This window comes from Varanus komodoensis, unplaced genomic scaffold (assembly GCF_004798865.1).
Source record: "Varanus komodoensis strain SLA01 unplaced genomic scaffold, ASM479886v1 scaffold32, whole genome shotgun sequence".
NCBI lineage: Eukaryota > Metazoa > Chordata > Lepidosauria > Squamata > Varanidae > Varanus > Varanus komodoensis.
Genome location: NW_025335798.1, coordinates 1,550,210 through 1,570,858, shown reverse-complemented (window position 1 = coordinate 1,570,858; position 20,649 = coordinate 1,550,210). Strand labels below are relative to the sequence as shown.

Here is a 20,649-nt window from a genome sequence, read left to right as displayed (position 1 = left end):
GTAACACACAAACAAGGGGAAAGTGGATGGATCCTGCAGTGAGGAACAAGTAAGAGGCACTGTCTAACCTAGCAGCCTTCCCCAGCCTAGTGACCTCCAGGTATTTTGGACTTCAGCTCCCATCAGCCCTATCTAAATGGCCAAAGGTATGGAATTATGGGACTTATTGTCCAAAATATCTGGAGGGAACCAAGCTTGGGAAAGTGCCTACGCAGCAAAATCAGTGGTACTACCCAGCTAACTGTATTTAGGCATGCACACACAACTGGGGGCCTGACATATGTGAAAAACAGCTTCCTATGCTGAATCCTTCTTTCTTTGATGTACTAACATTACATGCAAAGATTTTAGGGTGAATTTGAATTTCGAACAGACTGCCTTGGTCATTCCTAAGAAGTTTTTAGGGAAAGACTGAATGGCCACCCAGGAAAGATGCTGCAGTGGCCTATTTCCTAGAGTGGCAAGGGGTCACAATGGATGACCTTTTGAGATATCTTCTGGATTTGTGATTCTAATACCTGTTCTTTAAAGTGGTACACTCCAGGAAAAGTATCACCCTTTATCTGTTGAATGTATAAACTCCAAGCACAAGGAACTGAAGCCTATATAGGACAAGACAAAGACCCTCCCGGAATTTCTAGTTAAGGTGGAAGGGGTATGTGATACAAATCCCAAATGGCCTGTGGTCAGTTTGAACATGAGTATTATTGGGCAAGCTAAGAGAATTAGCTATTACATATGCTGAAAATATAATATAGTATCCTCCATGGAGCTAGGTAGATACCCAATTAGAAACCAAGTGGGATAGGATCTGGGACAGCTCCATCCCACCCTTGAGAACCCCTAGCCCTGCGTGTTTCCTGGTCTTTTTTCTTTATGATCCAGAGATCATTCGCATCAATTCTCCAGTTAAGCCCACATTATGCACCGCTGCCTGTGTAAACCATATGACGGGTTTTGCTTGGAACATGGCTTCATTTCAGAGTACACTGAAATCTAACCTCAGCTGACAGGTGCTGAGCAGCAGTACGTTCTGAATTCTTTGATACATGCTTGAAAAATTACACTCTTTGGAGTCTCTCCCTCAGTTCTTGGACTGCAGTCCCAAAGTCTCGGGTTAAAAGGCAAGCTGCAGGACACATCACCAAGCATTCAGAAAGTCAGACTGGTTCCAGTCACTGCTGCAGACACAATAATGGTAGGAGAAAGTCTGAAATGTCTGTGTTGATTATTGTGTGGCAATCACACGTGGGTGTATTATGTTGCATGCATGCTTACAGACTGAACCAAGACTTGCAGCGGCCAGAGCTACACGGAAGTCAGCACAGGGGGGCACCTGCCTGGGTTCAGAAGGGCCCACAGCTGATTCCTCTGCTAAGTCATAGGTGGCCATCCATCTTGAAAGCATGTGGAGTGGCACTCCGCATTCCAGACTCCACTGGGAGCAAAGTGCTGCTCAGCCTGCAGCTGCTGAAGTAAAGCAACAGCAGTAGCAGCGGTAGCTATGCAGCCAGTTATAGCGTTCGCTTTGCACAAAGAGGTTTGGGGAGCCCCCTCCAAGAAATCAGGCTGTGGTCTGAACAAAAGGGAAGTGTGGGAGGGGGCACTGGTATGCTGTTTTCCCAAAGCCTGGAGCTCTGACTGCAGCTACCCGGCCAGCATCCCCTTGTACATTTGTGCTAGTTAGCTCTGTGAGTGAGAAAAGCTTTACTGCAAAGTTCCTCTCAGCCATGTGAACTTGTCAGGCAGACATGGACAAACTGCTAACCAACCCACCGCTCCAGTGGCTGCACTGCAGGGGAGCTAATATTGGCCTAGTCATTATAAGGATTACTGAAACATTCTTGCAAAGTGTTTTGGCTGAAGTGCGCCATAGACGCACCAAGTCCACTTGTTTGCACATACAAGAACTTGCCTATGTGTTACATCATCATGAGTGATCATCTGTGCATGGATTTCACAATTTGTCCTGCAAGAGAGTGCTTTTCATGTAGGAAAATATGACATGTGAAGCAGTCTGGAATCTGTTGGGTTGAGTGCATGTGGTGCCCTATAAACCAAGACTGGTTCAACCAGCACGGTCCGCTCAAAGCAGCCTTCCCCAAAATGGTGCTGTCCTGATGCTTTGGATGTCAATTCCCATCAGACTCAGGCAGCATGACCACTGATCAGCCATGGTAGGAATGTAGTCCAAAACACCTGGAGGGCATCAGTCATGGGAGACTGCTTCAGACAAGCCTGAGCATGTTTGTTCTGTAAAATGGCTGTCAAAGATGTCTCAGCAAGCACTTCCAATGACAGTGTCCATGGAGGCATCGGGGGAACGTCACGGCTGTCCAGCTTAACACTGGATCAAGTCTTAAGTAACCATACAGCTTATGCTGCATTGAAGAAGTGTTCCTGCTTGTCCCAAGGTCTCAGAGGGAGACAGCCTCATGCCATGGACAGCTTCTGGCACTGAAGAGACCAGGAGAAAGCACCTGGCTGAACAGGTGAATTTGTGAAGGGCTCTGTGCTGAAAGGTGGCATGGCACTCATGTAATCAAACAGGAAGTGCAGGAAAGGGCTGGCATTTGGCTCTCCAGCCATCAGCTTGATAGACTAATGGTCTAATTCTTAGCAAAGGCAGCTTTGTGGGTTCTGCTGGCTATAGGCTAGCATTTGTTCTGGGTCAGAGATGACAGCAGCAGAAGCAATGGCAATATTTTCTTTAGGATCTGAAGAACCAAGCTAGAATCTAGAAAGGCCAGCTCTGAAAAGCGATCCAGAACCTATTATGGGTGAATGGGGCAAGAACCAACACAAGACGTGTGGCTCAGCTGCGCCTTGGTGCCTTTTAATAAACACGCCATTGTACTCACAACTAACTAAAACACAGTTAGTTCATCATACAGCCCATCTATAGTACTCCCTTTGGGGAGAGTATAAAGGTGAAATGCTCCTACTTTTTTAACGCATTCTTGTCCACTGTAATGATCCTAATAGCTGCTTTTGGAGAAAATAATGCATTTAGTGACTGTGAATACTGAGCCAAGGAGGGTCAGCTTGTGGAACACAAGAGGTTTGATCTCACACATAATATGTGTGGTGCTTCACAAGTATTGGAGGTTCATGAGGCACAGAATTCTGCATTTGACCACAGGGGGTATATTCCCCTCTCCTGGATGGCTGGCTAGTCCTAGATTGGATGGTGAGACTGACCAGGTCCCAGAGCTTAGCAGCTCAGTTACACTGATCTTCAGGTAGGAAAAGCAGGCAGAGTCGCACCTATCTCTGCCTGCCACTGCCACCTCAGACGCTTACTGCCTCTTTCTCTTGGAGCACCTGCTTGGGCCACGTCCCCTGGACAGCACTGTCCTTGCATTCCAGACGCCTCCTGTGTTTTGCTGCCCAGAGATAATATTCATGGCTGGCAGACATTTGCGTCAGTGTCAGATACAGTCTCAATGCCATTGGGCCCCAGTCTGGCTCAGCATGGGAGGCAGGAGGAGCTGGGTGGGTTAGACTAATAGAAAACTGAAGAGCCGGAGCGCCTTGTAGGAGACACAGGACTTTCACATGTACAGACACACACCCTTGGCCAGAAACAGCTCTCAGGCACAAAAACTCATTCTGCAATCTGATACACAAACAAGTGCAGAAGTTTTGTGCACCCTGCACATCATTTCTTTGCACATGCCGGCTCAGTGCTCTTTGCAGACCCAGCCTCTGCTCAGCTTCATGCTGATCCTGCTGCTGGCACCTGCTGCTGTTGCTGGCTGCAGCAGAGGTGAGGTGGACAGACAGCTCATCCTGGGCAAAGTCAAGGCACATTTCCTGGAGTCCCTCGGCCCAGTTCCCCCAGGTGAAAAGGCTCAGGTGGGCCGAAGAAGAGGGCTCCACAGGCGACATGTCTCGAGCCTGTCCGTTGCTCAGAGGTGGGAAGAAGAGGACCCCTCCCAAGTGATTGTCTTCCCTTTGAAAGGTAAGTGGACCCATTGCTAGAGGCATTAAGGACCCCCCCCCCCAAAAAGACTACTTTGGCACCTTAGAAATTAAGTGACTTATTATGGCAGAGATTTTAATGACTTCACCCACTGCATTAAATTGAAAGCCAGTTTGGTGAAGTGGTTAGCATGTTGGACGGGGTCTTGGGAGATTCAGATTCTAATCCCCACTCAATGAGGAAGCTCATGGACCAGTGACTCTGGGCCAGTCACTGCTTCTCAGCCTAACCTACCTCACAGACTCATGTAAGCTGCTAAGCTGCCTTCTTGGGTTCCCTTGGAGGAAAAAAGATCAGGTATAAATGTTATTATTATCATCATCACCCTCACCACTACCACTGTTTTTATTATTAAATTCAATGTAGGGCATAAAGGGTGGGCTAGGAACTGCTTTATACTAATGCACCCCATATCTGATAGGCATACATGCACCATGGTATCTCCTCTGTGGCTAATCCTCCCTTCCCACAGCTACACAGATTTACCCTGTGCTGCTGCCCATAAATCCTAGGTGTTTAGAGCCACCCTTCACAATGACTGGGATCTCCCTGGTTAGTCCAGTATCTTCTGCTTTCTTACAGATGTGCAACCCACTTCAAGTTATGCTTATTAGTAACTCTCAATGGCTTGTTTATAACTGTGTAATCCTATACATGTTTACTCAGAAATCAGCGCCACTGAGTTCAAAGTGATTTAGCCCCCAGGCAAGTGGAGATATGATTGCTGCCCTAGACTGCAATGCTATTATAGAACTTATAGACTTATAAAACTCAATAGGGTGTCCTTACTCAGGTTGCTGCTCCTTAGGTGGTGTGGACTATATCTCCTAGCATTCCTGACCATTGGCCATGCTGGCTCAGGCTGATGGGAGTTGCTTTAGGAACATCTGGAAAGTGCCAGTATGGGGAAGACTGAAATAGCTTATAGTTCTGACTGAACCTGCATAAGATTGCAGTGGGACTTTCTAATGGGACCACAGTCTTGCAGTCCAAACTTGTGCATAACCAGAAGGCAGCCTTCTTGCCATTCTGGTTTACTCCCTGCTAATTGTGCATAGAATTGAAGCCTGAGGAAGCATTTTTAGGCAGATCTGGGCTCTCCCCCATCAGGGTTAGTGAACTTGTGGAAATTCTACTTGTGCGGGAAATGAAGTGCAAGAAAGGTATGTAGAAAGAGCACACGTGTGGTGGGAATTAAAATACCATAGAAGGGGCAAAATGACTCACTGGAAGTATAGGAAACAATGTCTCTCTCCCTTTTTTAAAAGTCTTAACTAATTCTCCCAGAGCAATTTAATATCAGTATAGAGATGTTGATATGTTGAAAGAAAGAAAAATAAGTCAGACAGTATCTTTTATTGGAGGCAACTTCCACCAGCACAAGAACTTGCGGTTCTTGTGTGGCATAGTCCTTGAGCACTGGCTTTCTCCTACAACCAAAGCTAATGCTTCTAATAAAAGAGAACACCTGACCAAATCTTGTATGACTTGCCCAAGTAAAGATATGTACCTATGACATTTTCCAGGATGCAGTGAGGCTTGCAGAGGACAGGATTTATTTATTTATTTATTCATTCATTCATGTATCAATTTATATCCTGGCTTTTTCCTACAAAGGGCTCAAGGCAGCTTACATCTTCTCTCCTCCTCCATCTTATCCCCACAACAACAACCCTGTGAGGCAGGTTGGGCTGAGAGTCTGTGAGTGGCCCAAAGTCAACCAGGTGGCTCCATGGCTGAGCGGGGACCAGAACCCAGATCGTCCGAGTCCCAGTCCCACGCTCTTAACCACTACACCACACTGGCATAATGTAGGATGACATGTATTATCCTGGGCAGGCTGGAGGCAGCCAATTAAATGGCAATCACAGGAGCAAAATACTTTGGTGATGTTCAATAGGATAGGTAAAAGGAAAATCTTAGCCACCCACTAGCAGGGCTGTTGCAGATTCACCCAGAGAATGTATAATAGCCACCTTCTACAACAGGGTAGGATTCAAGTGTGTTGGACTACAACTCCCATTAATTGAATGGCCATGCTTGCTGGAAACTCTAAGACCTGTACTCCAATATATTTGGAGGGCTGAAGGATTCTGCATTATACTTTACATATTTTATATTCAAATGTTAGAATTCGGAGGACAAGGGTATTGTTGCCACAACTGAAAATGAAAGTAGTGTTTATGGTGAGGATGGTGGTGGTGATGATATCCACCCAGTACCAAGATAAGGTGCATGCAGGTGACCTCAGAATAGTGAGGGGTATCCAGTGTTATAAAAAAATTCTTGCTTCACTACAGTCATAAATATAATGCTTAAACTAGAAAGCAGTAAGACACACAGAAGCTGATTGTTTTCAAAGCTTACTGATTTCAGGACTAGTTGAACTTCAGGCTTTCATTTTAACATCTTAGAGCAACTTTCCCCAGGCTATCAAGCTTCAGATGTTTGGGACTTCAGTTCCCATCAGCCCAACATGGTCAAGGCTCAGGAATTTTGGGAGTTGTAGTCCAAAGCATATGGAGGTTGCTAGGTTGAAGAAAACTGTCTTTTAGGCCATGGCTGCAAGCTGGAGAGTGAAACATGACAGGACAAGTCGTGGTGTGTATATTCAAGGATTAAGATACCATGCTTTTTGGAAAAGTCTGGCTATTAGAATGCAAAATGACAGATAGGTAAATGGACTATATTGGAGAGTGCTTGGGGCTATTATAAATCCAGGGAGATTTGGAAACCGTCTTTGTCCTTACTGCTTCCAAGGTCTTATAGCTTTCAGGTCTGGAAAAGCAGTAGCCCGTGTACGATTGGCAAAATCATTGCTGATGCTTTCCATTTTTTGCAGATGTGCCTTGTGGGGCACCTCAGCCCGATGAGCTTCCAGAAGAGGCAGGAGTTTTCACGTACATCTTCCAGCCATCCACACACACCCTCAGCCGGGTGGTGACTTCAGCCCAGCTGTGGTTCTACACAGGCCCTGTGGCACTGCACAGCAGCAGTCCCTCAGAAGCAGTATCCAACAGCTCCGGGCCAGAGGCGGAAATACTCAAGCTTTCCCACCATGGCCGGGTCCCCGTGGCTACCATGGCAGTGCCTGCTCCCGAGGGCTGGACTGTCTTCCACTTTGAGACCTCCTTCTTGCCTTACATCAGCCAGAAGATATTCGTGCTGTTAGTCCGTTGCCCAGACTGCCCTTGTGTGGCGAATGCAGAAAAGATACCCTTCCTTGTGGCATCCACCAAACCCAAGGGCCGTGACAGGGCCCGGCGGTCCTCGGTGCCCTGGTCACCAGCTGTTTTCAGCTTGCTCCAGCACCCTTCAGACAATGCCGATGTTCATGCCAACTGCCACCGGGCTTCCCTCAATATCTCCTTTGAAGAGCTGGGCTGGGATAAGTGGATTGTGCACCCCAGCAGCTTTGTGTTCTACTACTGCCACGGGAGTTGTTCAGAAGCCCACATGCCTACACACATGCCCAACTTCCAACTGTGTTGTGCATCTTTGCCAGGCACCATGCACTCTCTGAGGGTCCGCACCACCTCCGATGGTGGGTACTCCTTCAAGTATGAGACAGTGCCCAACATCCTGACCCAGGATTGCGCCTGCATATGAAGAACGACGAGAAGACCACCTCTCCTAAAGAGAAGCTAGCCTCTTTAGCCCCATTCAGTTCACCCTGAGCACCTCAGCGAGCAAGCATCCTCTCTGGTTGGGCCCATCAACTGTCCCATCTGTTCAAGCTGTGCACCCTGGGCCCGATCAAATCTACAAGCCTGTAAACCCAGGACAGTTGTGTTTGAAGCTTTGCCTAATCGTGTCTGTGACTTATCTGCCCAGGGACAAGAGTGCCTCAACAGACATGTGAGCCAAGTGTTCTTGCCAGCTTGTTTAGCGTACCAAACTACAGGTCATGTGCATTCCTTTCTCTTGGGTTGTTTTTATAAACTTAAGAACAGCCTTTGAGACTGTCATTGAACGTAGATGAACAGGGCTGGGATGAAAAGTTTTTACTAAAGCCTTTCACTATTTGGTTTGCATATATTCAAAAGTGCACACCAAACTGCTTTCTCATCCATAGCAGAAAAGACGTAAAATATCCATGTATTTTCAGCTTGAGGTGGGCAATACAGACAGAATAGGCAGCAGGAAGGGAAATTAAGTAAACCCTTCCCTGCCACCACTTCTTTCTTGACTAGTCCACCGGCCCCCTGGGTCCTTCCATGAAGACTTGCACTGGCTCTGTTGTTTGGTTGGTGGAGGGCAAGTTATTTAGTCTAGACAATCCAAGTATCACCCATTTTTGTTACTGCTCCTCAATCCTGACATGCTCCACTACTAGCAGGGCTGACACAGGGTACAATTGCCAAACTCCTCGTGCTGGTCAGAGCATTCAGGACGGACGAAGGCCGGAGGCACATCACGAGTCTCCCAGCCCTGTCGGCTGTTGAATGCCTATAATCAGAACATGGTGTAACAGCCTGAGCGGAGGAGTAGCCTTGCTTCGTTAAACTTTGCTTCATAATCAGCAGTTTAACTGTTAAAAGGCTATTTAGAAGGCGTTTCCCAAACAGTCTAAGTTAAAACAAACTTTAAACAAATGTCCATCCTGGGACATCCTGTACTCATTTACTTTAAACAGACTGAATTCAGAATAAAGTGTGGCTTCATGTGTGCGAGTCTGCAGTTTTATTTATGCACATGTAGGTTGCACCAGGAGTTGGTGGGCAGCAAGAAACAGCATGGTACCTTGGATGTGAGGATAGCAATGGGGAGCAGTCACAGCTAAGATGAAAGCCGGCAGCTGGCATCTTGCCCCACTTTGGAGAAGCCTCGTCATAGTTTGTCTTCATTTAGAATCATTTTAAATGAATGAATGGTTCCTGGGCTGTAATACAAGTTCCTGGTCAGCTGAGGGCACCAAAATTCCCACACTGTGGTCAGAACAGAGTAAGATCTGATTTGCTAACTTCCAGCTATACCTTCATGTTTAATCCCTCCCTGAAGGGCAGCAACTGAGGAGGAGAGAGGCAAGATTGATTTCTGCACAGCTCAGTGCAAACAATGCTGGGCAGGAGAAAAGTACTTATTTTCTCCAGGTTCAGACGATCACAGGCAAGGCAGAAAATCATTACAGTGAGGTGGCCATTGCTCAAGGGCCTCTGCCTTCTTCCAGAGGCACCTCAGGGAAGCAAAAAGCTTTCTTATTCCATTGAGCAGGTTCAGAGTCCCAGGAGAGTTAAGCCCTGGCTCAGTGACAGAGCATGTGCTTTGTATATGGAAAGCCTGGAATTCTGTCACCAGCTTCTCCAAGTCTAGGGAAAACTGACAGAAAGTGTGGATGAGGTCCTGCCAGTCAGCGTTCACAATACTGAGCTAGATGGACCAAGGGGCTTAATTCAGTATGAGCCCATTTCCTAGGAGATGGAGATTTAAGAAGCTCAGGTGCAAGGGGGGCGGGCAGGTGAATATCCTCACTCAGCTAAGCTGTGCTGACAAGGACTCCTGCTGCTTGTGTGCAGAATGAGCAACTTTCCTACCACTAATACGAAAACCACAGCTGAAACCCTTTTCTGTTGAATAGCCAGTTGGATAAAGCAGAAGGGAAGTACCATTCCCTGCACATTGGCCACTCCAGTTCTAACATATCAAGTTATTGATGCCTCAGCTATCACAAGAGTTTTGGTGAGGTGGCTTTACAAACTCTGAGTGAGCTGAGCAAGCATGAGTGTCCTGTTCTCCACCCTTTTCCTTGTCGTCTGGACACAATCCAAGCTCAACAATTCATCACATCTTTGTGACACTGAGGGAGAGCTATTCAAATAAGTCCTTCCAGAGGAAGCAAACAGCAGAGAATTGGGGAGGGGGAGGGAGACCAGCACTCGCCCCCAGGACCTGGCAGAGATTCCACATTACATACATACAACAGGGTGTGTTGCAGAAGTCGGGTTGGTGGCAAAATTAGATGGTATAAGGGCAGAGTGGATGTGCTTGGTTGTATAAAAGTTACTAGTTCAGTCCTTGATATCTCCAATACAAAGCTTTGAGGTCCTCAAAGCTAAAACAGAGGAGCCATAAACACCATGCAATGTGCAATTAGTCTGGGAGGCATATGCTTTAACATTCACTCACTCTCGTTCGCTCGCTCGCACGTACACCCCAAGCAGATCAAGGAGGAAGTTCTAAGTCACCATTTTCTCAAACAATCTGGGCTCCTACTGTTGAGGAATTCTTTAATACAGAAGGACATCAGTCTGAAATCAGAGATGATAGTCATGTGGTGTGATTGTGGAAGGAGAGGAGCCTTTTATTGTTAGCACCGTATCTTTCTACCAGGAGAGTACTGCTCAAGGCACTGAGGACTTGCAGCCTGTGGAGATTCGCATAGGTACTTGGCTGTGTATTGTCCAGGGTCCTCAGCTTTGGCCTCTGGTTCAAGACACCAGATTCAAGGCAGATTCAGATTCAAGATGTTCAGCTTTTCTTCTCCCAGCAAAGAAGGTTCCAGGCAGAGTTCCAAGGAATTCTCCTTGGGTTGGCCATTCCTAGCCCGTAAGCATTGCCTTTCAGCCAACACCCACTTTCTGCTTCTTTTTCAGGAAGGAAGGCATTTGCTGTGACAGCCAACTAGGAAACACTTCTCCGTTGCCCAGCAACAAGGCTGTGAGATCACGAACTCTGCGTTAACCGACTCATCTTCTGATGCAGTTCCTTACATTGTTAGTGTGGTGGAACTAGATACTCTGTCTTCTCTCCCCACTATGCAGTGAGGTCTTTACCAACTAAGCAAGACACCATATTGGCACATAACTGTGAAAACTTTCCTTCTCTGCCTGCTCCTACAAAATAAGAGTCATGATCCCAAATTTTCTATGAAATGACCCTGATTTTTACCAAATATATATATATATTTATATAAAAAAGCAAAACAGTTTCATAACTATTTCAGTAAATTATTTTTAAAAAAATACAAAAAATACGAACACATTTCATGTCAATCTCTGAGATGATCCAAATGTGACTGTGGTCCCACTACAATTCAGGAGGGAACCCAGCCCAGCACCCCACAGAGGGCAGGAAGGCAGATGCTGTTTAAAAGCCGGCATCCTGGAATGTAGCAAGTTATCTTTGGCCCAACCACCAATTGTCTCCATAATCTGGTGTCGGGGAGAGTAGGCCAAGTTGAGTATGGCTCCAGACAAACACAGGGAAGGTATGGTCCTTATTCTTTTCTCCCCTGCCTCCGCCCCCAAATATACAGTAAATTGCAACAGAAAAAAAGTGGTGAGGGAAGCAGCTGCCATATAGATACCTATCCAGTTCCACTAGAGGAAAAACAAGACAATACCCCATAGACGAGACAAAATAGTACCTCTACAACATATATAAAAGTAAAAAAATAAGTTTCCCTTTTAGACCCTTGAAAAAGACACACGCACACATACACACACACCCCTACACTTCTGAAGGTGGTCCATTATGGCCTCCCTCCCTCGGGAGGCAGGAATGGAGAGGTTTGCATCCACCCCCTTCTCTCACCTTCAACCCAACATGAACAAGGACATCCATATCCCTCTATTCCACCCCTCCCCCTCTGTCAGGGCATTTCCAAACTTCGGGCTAGGAAGACACATTCACATGCTGCCAATTCTTCAGGGACTCGCCCTGTTGTCATCTGTGTCACTGCCCAGGACTTCAGAGACCTAGAAGAGAAAGAAAAAAGCATGCTGATTTTCCACGCCAATCCCTCAAGAACAACCTCTCATCCCATTGCACATGCGCTATTTCCTTTGCTAGCCACCCCTAGGGAGAGATCACCCTTTCTCTCCAATTCTGCCACTTTGTGCATTGTATGGCAAGCTTCTCATGTATCTTTATTCATGCCAGACCATACATGCACCTTCCATGGCAAACCTTGAGATCATCCTCATACTGGGCAGCTGTGAAGAGTAAAGCATTTCTAGCACTTCACACCATGTGCGGAGATAATGAGGTGTGCGTAATCCTTACACATTTCAGGAAATCCCCATACACATACCATCACTCCCTGAATCAAATCCCACTTGCTATACCTGGCTGTCAGCCACCAACTTAGCATTACCCTTTGGCCGGCTTCAGCCGAACCATACTGGAGCCAGCATGGCACAGTACTTAAGAACATCAAACTAAGAGCAAGGCTCTAGTCCTCATCTTAAGCAAAAGCTCAATGACTGACTAGTCACTTACATTTAGCCTAACCTACCTCACAGGTCTATTTTGAAGATACCATGGAGAAGATTACATAAGCTGCCTTGGATTCTTTGCAGGAAAGTAGGAAGTATATGAATATAATGGCTATATAACCAGCTGCATCCCCAACTAAATCCCACCACTTGGATGTAGCCCTTCTTTGCAGGGCTAACTGATAAGAGCCAGAAACTCAGTGCCCAAAGAAAATAACAACAGTCCTTTGCTGACAAAGGGCCTTAGCAGGGTTGGGATCAGCAAGATAGGGTCTTTGCAAGGTGGCAACTTTTGTCCATGCAAGCTGGAATGGGTGACCTTTGCTACAGTTCTCTGCTCTCCAGGGCTTTCCAGATGGACACAACCCTTTCCCCTGCCTCAATTCATTTCCCCCCAACTACTGATTCTTTGCTGGTATCTCCGCTTTTAAGCAATTTTGCTCCCTCCTTACCACCTCTCCTGCAGGCTCACTACTTGCAAAAGCTTTAAGCTGCAATATGCTGGTATTTTTGGCCCATCCCATTTGCCTTTGCACCCATCTGAGCGCTTCTCCGTAACTCAATTTAGCCGAATTCAGTGCTCAGGCTGAACGAGGCTTCCGCACCTCAGCTCCCAAGGGAACCCCTTTACTTACCAGTAGTTCGCTCACAGGTTGCACCTTCCTTCTCATGTGCCAAGTTGAGCCGGTTCTGTTCCGCAGCTAGCCCATTAGACCCGGGGCTACTGCTACGTGATGGGCTCGCGGTGACCTCTGGCTGCAGGTGGAAAGCCATCTCCAGATGTTCCTGTGCCATCCTGAGGTGCTTGCGCAGGCGCTCCAGCTCATGGCTTGGGAGGCCTGAGGGGGCATTATAGCTTTCTGGGGCCATGCCAACCAAGCTCTCTCCCTGGTAGGCCAGTTTGTCCTTGGTGAGCTGGCTTTTCGAGGGCTCCTTCTTGATAGAATGGTAGGTAGGAGGTGCAATGGGTGCGATGGGTTCCTTCCGAGGATACTGGGGCTTGGGGTGGACCCCAGCATCTTTGTCAAGGCCACGAAACGCATCACGGATCCCACCAAATCCCAGGTGGAACAGCTCACAGATATTGAGCAGCAAGCAAAGCCCGCTGACAGCATACATGATGAGCAGAAAGATGGTTTTCTCAGTGGGACGGGAGACAAAGCAATCCACAATGTGGGGGCAGGGGCTGCGAGTACACACATACGAGGGGTTGACCTCGAAACGGTACAGCACATATTGCCCGAACAGAAAGCCCACCTCAAACAATGAACGGAGAAGCAGCTGTATCACATACGCCGTCATCAACCCATCATTCTTGATACGACGGCGGCCGTCGTGTTTTTGCCTCTCAGGCTCCTTTGCCTCTCTCTCGGGTTCTACCTCCTCAAAGATCATGGGATCCTCCTCACCATTGTCCTCTGCTTCCTCATAGTCACGGACGGCACCCCGGTGGACCACAGGAGCCCGGCGTTTCCGAGGTGGCTGGCGCGAAAGCCGGTGCAGGGCATAGCCCAGGTAGAACACCGACGGTGTGGCTATTACAATGATCTGGAAGATCCAGAACCGGACGTGCGAGAGGGGTGCAAAGGCATCGTAGCAGACATTCTCACACCCAGGCTGCTGCGTGTTGCACACAAACTTACTCTGTTCGTCATAATAGATGGACTCACCACCCACAGCAGTCAACACAATGCGGAAGACAATCAGCATTGTCAGCCACACCTTTCCCACGAAGGTCGAGTGCTCATTGATCTCCTCCAGGAGGCGTGTTAAGAAACTCCAACTCATCTTGGCTCAGCACAGGCCTGTAGCCAAGAAACACAGTAGGCAGAAGGTTAAACTCAAGTAAATGCACCATATCATTTCACAAGCCTTGAAGTCATGGAAAATCCCAGCTGTTATTTTTCTGTCTCTGCCCCCAATACAAAAGCATGGACATTTAGGGGAGCAAATTGAAATACTTCTGTTCTTATTAAATTGCCACTCACTCAATAATTTAAGGTTGGGGTTAGAATATGAAATATGCAAGCAAAGACTCCTATAGTGGGGGATGTGAAGAGATTCTATAGAAGAACAACCACAACATTCAATGTCCAGCTGGCTCTCCGTAGCTGGGGCTGCTTTCCCCCACTCCTATGGGAAAGCTTCTTGTTATGGTCAGCGAGAGGGAATTAACAGGAGGGGACAGCTTGGAGCACAGAAAGAAAAAGGGAGCTTAGGATCTTCTGAACTCCCCTTTCAGTTCCAACCATTGACAGAGCAGTAACTGAGTTTTCTGGTGTTGTATTAGAAGGGTAGGGACCACCACTGGTAGCAATATACGGTCCCCACCAGCAGGTCTTCTTTTCTGCTAAGCGGACAGCACTTCTCCACATCCAGAAACCCTACAGCTGCCCGCCTGGGGAGCATGGGATTGCTCTCTATGTATAATTTAGTACATTAAACTGTTATTTTCCTCATACTTATGACATTTATCCTCATGAAACCCACATCCTGTCATCAACACAAGAAATAATGTATCTTTGAAAATATTATCATCTCAAGTTTCCTTTCTCTAGTAAGAATCGGTTTCAGAACGATCAATAGCTTCCAGTTCTGACCATTCATTTTTATCCCCATGGACATTAAAAGGTTTGAATGGATTGAAATAAGCTTCTGCTTGCTAGCTTGAATTCTTGATTTGGTACTTATGTTTAATCAGTTTCTTTCACATACTGAAGAAGCTGAGACTAGAAGGTTTTCCATATCTGAAGTATATAGAACTTTTAGTACCTAATACTGTACATTGCCTTATATAATTAGAAATCATGCTCAGAAAGTGCAGGGCAGCTGAAACAATGTTAAAGCCTGTCCTGTAAGCCGTATAATGAGAGAAATGATTTCATATCAGTTGAGAATTCTTCTTTGACTCCAGTTTTTTCTGGCACTGGAAAGTTCTCAAGAAGGGAAGCTGGGGCTTCCCCACTTTTAAAGTTTTTTTCCGAAGTAGCACACATCAAACCATGAAAATAAACTTCACAAAATCCACAGGAGTGAATCATACCTTAAATATATGGTGTATTTCTCACAACACGAAGCTTACATGCAGCATCCCCAGTGCTGTCTTCCAGAAAAGCACCAGATACTTCAAGTGCTATCACCATTGGTTATACTAGCTAAGGCTGATGGGTATTTTAGGACAAAACACAGAGGGCCACAAGTTGCCTACCCCTGCCATATAGCCTTGCCCGTGGCAACCAAAGCTGCTTCACAAATCTCTTTTAAAAAGTATATGTTAACCATTTTATGGACAGATGCACAACACTGCATCAGCAACGAATGTGTTTGTGAATCCAGTGGATTATTCAGGTAGATGGAAAAGACGTAAAACTGGCCATGAACTTCTACCACTTTGGTACCACAGCTGTCCTCGCATATCCTCACAAGTTTCTGAGGATAGTTGATCCTTCCCTTCCACCTCTTTTCTCACACCTCATAAGCCCAGCTTGAAAGTCAACTCAAGGTTAAACTAGACCAATGTCAAGAAGCATGTATGCACCTTCTAGCACTTTTTTGTGGCTTTGATTTAGATTGGAACTGTGGCACTGGGAGAAGAGGGAAACTAATCCAACATGCCCTGCTTCAAATCCCTACTCCCAGTCTGGAACTACTATTAGTGGCTAAGAGGAAAGATACCAGAGCCTGTATGTTAGCTCAGGAAAATGGGAAGATGGGACCCAATCCAGATTGCCCCCCATTACTGCTACCTCTCTACACAATATCAGGAGAGGTACTTCCACATAGGTGGGTAAACTGTGGCCCTCCAGATTTTGGCCTAGAACTCCCATAACCCCAATGGGAGTTGTAGTTCATGAATTGCATGGCTCAACTTAACACACTGCTCGCATCTCTTGGGCCTGTGGTGAACAGCCTGTCCCCAAAGGACCACAACACAGCTTAATTAACTTTATACACTTATCACAGCCATCACCTATGCACACAAAATGGAAGAGCTGAAGGGAGGTGGAAGTGATACTACTGACATGTCTTCTCTCTGCCTTATCAGAATGCTCCTTTCCCAAATAACTTTACTCTTGAGATCAGTTTAGGAGCTTGGCAGCACAGTTGCTTCTGGAAGGCAACTCAGACGCTTGTCTTACTCTCTGTATGGAAACCACGTCCTGGTGCATTGGGACAGTGTGACACTCCAGTGCTCACATACAATAACAATCCTTCAGTCAAAAGGGCACCCATTAAGTGGATGTCACGTGACAGAGGCAACAGCACAGGTGTGCACTGTATGTATGTTCAATCTGTCCAGTGCACAGAGAGCTCCCCAGCCACCTGTTTCCTTTTCCCAAAATTCAGTATAAAGGCATAGGCCCTCCTGCATCTGCACACTTGAGCCTTGTATGCAACCAAAGACACTACAGCATAGTTCATACAAACAGAAGCATGATTTCTGCACTATTCATATTCATCAAGTATGTCACATAATTTCTACCAGGACCCCAGAAGAGCATGTTTAGAGATATGATCAAAGTAATACATCCATGATTTTCTTTGCTGTGCTTTCTACCTCTGTTTTGCCACATTCCTACAGAGAGGCAGCCTCAGGAGGAGAAAAGTATCCATCACAATAACATGCTTGAAAATCAGGAGTCATATACAGCTAATGGATTATATGCAGCCCCCCATGACTGTTTTGCTAGGGGGCTACTGAATTTGTCAGCATGGCAGCAGCAAAAATAATGGCAAATTTCGCCTCTGTGGCGAATTCTGCTGTTGTGCTAGCAATGACGGGGTACTGCCCACCGTGACTTCCAGTGCAGCCCTCTCTGGATGTTGTCCGCCCCTGATATAAACAAACAGTGTAAGAGTGTGCTGCGATGTAGGAGATGACAGAAAGTCCCAAAGACAGCTGCAACTATATATGGTCACTTAGGAGAAAGCCTCAGAGAAAGCAATGGGTGTTCCTTCTATCTAGACATGCATATGACTGCACTGTTAATGTATGAAACTGAGTTTTTGAACCAGTAAGGTACTGTTTGTTAATTCAGTTCCTGATGCAGAACTATCAGTCCTTTCAAAAAGATCAAATCTAAACATGCAGAATGACCTTGCGAGGAGTAAATATCCCTATCAGTTTTCTGGGAGATGTTTTCCGGACATTATCAAAGTTGAAAGGCACATTTACCACAAGTTTAAATTCCTCCTGCCCCACTGATGGAAATTTTCTTTCATTAATGAAGTAATGCCTGATGGAGTAAACATGTGGTGAACCACAGGTTTTCTTGCACCCAAATTCACCTTCAGCTGAGTGCAGTGACTATTCTAAACTGGCTAATTTCACATCTTGAATATGCCACCAAATCAAGCTTGTTAGCCAAATATAGATGCATGATTATTATACCATGTTTACCAGTCTCGAGCAAGGCAGCCCCAGCACGGTTACCAGAAGTCCAGATGTCTATCAGAGAACGTGCTTACCAGAGCAAGTAAGTTAGGAGTTAACATTCAATTCAACAAAGATGTTTATTAACAAGTATAAATACAGAGGACCAGTCCCATGGGACAGTGAGCAAAGTATCGGGCCAAGGATACATCCTCTCTGGCTCTCTGCCCTCCCAGGCTTCCTTAACCATGAAATAATATAACTTGCAGACCAAGAACATGAATTCTTCTGGGACATGAAGTTTCACTAAAAGGCTTGTGCACTGAGGTTAAACTAGGTCAGGCTGTCCATTTCAAATGAAGTGAATCTGGTTGAGGGTTTGGATCTAGGGTGCCCTCTTCACAAGAGACAAGAATAGAGGAGTGCTTTCTGTCCGGTCATCAATCTAAGATCTGCAACAGTCAATATAACTTTTAGTGCATTCGATATATTAAGCCTCTTTAGAGGAGCTCCTTCTTCACTTCAGCACCTTTACTTTACATGTGGTGCTCACAAACAGGCAGTATTTTTAAAAGAGCCACAGCATACCAGTTTCCATGACTACACGCAGGCAGAATCAAGGTCCCTCAAAAAGACAAGCAAGGAACCAATCTTGCTCTTTTTGCTGTTCACAAATATCTTTAGCAAGGGTGGGGAAATGCAGGACTAGATCTAGTTGGCTACCATAGAACTGACAAGAATTTCTGACTTTCGGAGAAGCAACAACAAATTAACTCCCACCCCATAATATACTCCTGAAATAAATAAAGCTTGGGGGTGACCAGGAATGCATTTGTGTGTGGAAGAAGGACTGAGAGTTCTTGTACAGAATTCTGTAATGTCTGTGCATTCTGAGCATGCCTCGTTCACCAGATCCCAGTTGGACTTCAGGGTTCTAGCACAAAACAAAACAAAAAAGTAGATCCCACAAGCCTGAAGTCTGCCTGCTCCTTTTATACAAGGAAATACTGCCATTTCCACACACAGACCAATGAGTATGTTTTATTTAGCTATATTCAAAAAAAGAAAAAAGGGATGTAATGTGAGAAGCAGACTCCAGTACTAACAGCACAGCAGTTTAAAAACTGTCAAGATTTCCTTAGTTTAACAAAGACACTTTGTGCAAACACTACCTTATTCATTCTTGAACATGCAAACGCATGCCCTCCAATGCTTGTACTCTGAGGAGACCTGAGCTCAGAAAGTTTTGTAATCAATCCAGCTTTTCTTGACTGATAGGAATGGTCAGAAGCTCCCCCATTTGGAGCATCCAGCAAGTTCTTGGCACAGCATACAGGTAAGAGAAGCCTAGACACACTGTGACCCCAAACTCCTCCCCTTTGCCCAATACATATTTAGTGGGAGTGAAATGAGGAAAAGTGTCCCCCTTGATTCTTCCCTCCCCAAACCTCAGTGAGGCTGGGCCCATCCTTTCAGAAAGCACTAGAATTGGTTGACGTCCATTCCACTATAAGCAGCTATGCAACCAACAAAGATCCCCTAACTGCCTTCACCTAGCACGATTTGTTCTCTAGGCAAAAGTCATTTAGATATGATCAGTCATGGTAAAGATAAAGAGATGTTGCCAAGCTCAGGGACACACATGGTTGGCAAGCACCAGTGCTGAAGGTCTAGTGCAATTTCCTCAACTTGAATCCTCTGGATATACTGGACTACAACTTCCATCATACCCAGTGGCAGTGCTGGCTGGATTCATTGACTGTACTCCAACACTCCTGGGAGGTGCCAGGTTGGAAAAGGCTGATCCAGTGCTAAGAAAACTTTGAAGAGAAGGAGCAGGTCTGTCCTAGCTCAGGATAATTCAGCTCAAGAGTGGCCACGTGCTTGGAATCCAGAAGGCAACAGAACAATTTGCAGGTCAAGTTCTGCCAAATCATAAAAGGGATGACCTTCCCAACCACACCAAATCCCGTATTGGAGTTTGATTTCCATCTCTATGGCCACTCCGCACCATTACAATCACCAGTTAGAATCTAATGTATATATTTTAGGGAACGAGGGCAAATTTCAGCTCCCTGACAAGCATACCGGTATAACATAAGGAACCTCGATGTATCCATGGCCAGCGCAGGGTTGTAATCAACCCTCAGGGGTTAAGTACGATACATCTTTATCTCTACATCTTGCTCCCGAAGTCCAAACTATCCTTACTTTCATGAACAAATACCCAAGACAACAGAGATCGGCTAATCTTCGTTTAAAAAATATTCCTCCTCCGAGCTTCCCGTCGCCGTATGTGTGAAGATCGGGAGTAATACTAAGGCTGTGTGCGCCCGTAAAATCACGGCGCGGTTAACTGTTCCAGAGTCAGAAGAGGGTTGTCTTGGGCAGGGAGATGACACGCTTTCGGTGCCCGAAACAATAAGCAGCTCGTGGATTGAAGGGATAGCATTCTAGCACAAAGGAACCAAATTCCTCGAAATGCATAACGTAAGAAACCACTCTAAATCCTCTTTTCCCCCACCGACGCGAGGGGGGCTCTTTGAAGCGTTGCCACTCATAAAGAGAGGAAGGGGAGGGACGCCATGAACCGATACTGCTGGATGTGTTTGATCGCCTCCCCCTAGGAAACCGCCAAACTCCCCAATCCCCCTATTCGCGGCAGAGGATCTCCGAAGCCTGCGCGCGGCGTGGGATCGATAGTGTCCCCGAAAACAGAGGTTCCCCCCTCCCAAAACTGTAACCACCATCCCGACCCCAAAATTCCACTTACAGTGTGATCACTCCTCGGACAAACCTCACAAAGACTCCCGCCTCGCTGCAATTCCCTCTTCTCCCGCCCGCCCGAACAAAGGGGCCCCAAGACAGTTCGTTGCCGCCCCCCGCCCCTTCGGCCACGCCTCGGGATAAATTCTCCGCCCCTTTCCCTCCCCCCTCCAAGCCGAAGAGAAACCCGAGGCTAAGAAGCGCTCGGAGCTGGCCGGCAGAGCTCCGCATGCCTCACACATCGACGCATGGGTCCAACCCCGGCTGCTGCAATCGTGAACTGGCTGCCTTGCTTTCCCTGTCTTGCA

General features: G+C 46.5%; 2 protein-coding genes across 4 annotated transcripts; one reads left to right on the top strand and one right to left on the bottom strand.

Annotated features, from left to right (window-relative positions):
* Window positions 1–3,162: 3,162 nt before the first annotated feature.
* On the top strand, window positions 3,163–10,718 carry INHA (inhibin subunit alpha). Of its 2 annotated transcripts, XR_006415518.1 has the most exons (3): window positions 3,163–3,964; window positions 6,828–7,843; window positions 10,579–10,718. XR_006415518.1 is itself a non-coding variant. In XM_044438371.1 (2 exons), exons 1-2 carry the CDS (start codon window positions 3,559–3,561, stop codon window positions 7,592–7,594), a joined length of 1,173 nt encoding a protein of 390 aa, XP_044294306.1. In that variant the 5' UTR covers window positions 3,163–3,558; the 3' UTR covers window positions 7,595–8,655. The 2 variants fall into 2 exon arrangements, 1 of the variants encoding a protein (XP_044294306.1); XM_044438371.1 differs by lacking the exon at window positions 10,579–10,718 and having other exon boundaries at window positions 6,828–8,655.
* Window positions 10,261–20,428, bottom strand: LOC123027466 (gap junction gamma-1 protein-like). Of its 2 annotated transcripts, none has more exons than XM_044438374.1 (3): window positions 20,349–20,428; window positions 12,837–14,006; window positions 10,261–11,682 (listed from the first exon to the last, which is right to left on the bottom strand). In XM_044438374.1, exons 2-3 carry the CDS (start codon window positions 13,987–13,989, stop codon window positions 11,675–11,677), a joined length of 1,161 nt encoding a protein of 386 aa, XP_044294309.1. In that variant the 5' UTR covers window positions 13,990–14,006; window positions 20,349–20,428; the 3' UTR covers window positions 10,261–11,674. The 2 variants fall into 2 exon arrangements, with proteins under 2 accessions (XP_044294309.1, XP_044294308.1); XM_044438373.1 differs by having other exon boundaries at window positions 15,245–20,402.
* Window positions 20,429–20,649: the final 221 nt, after the last annotated feature.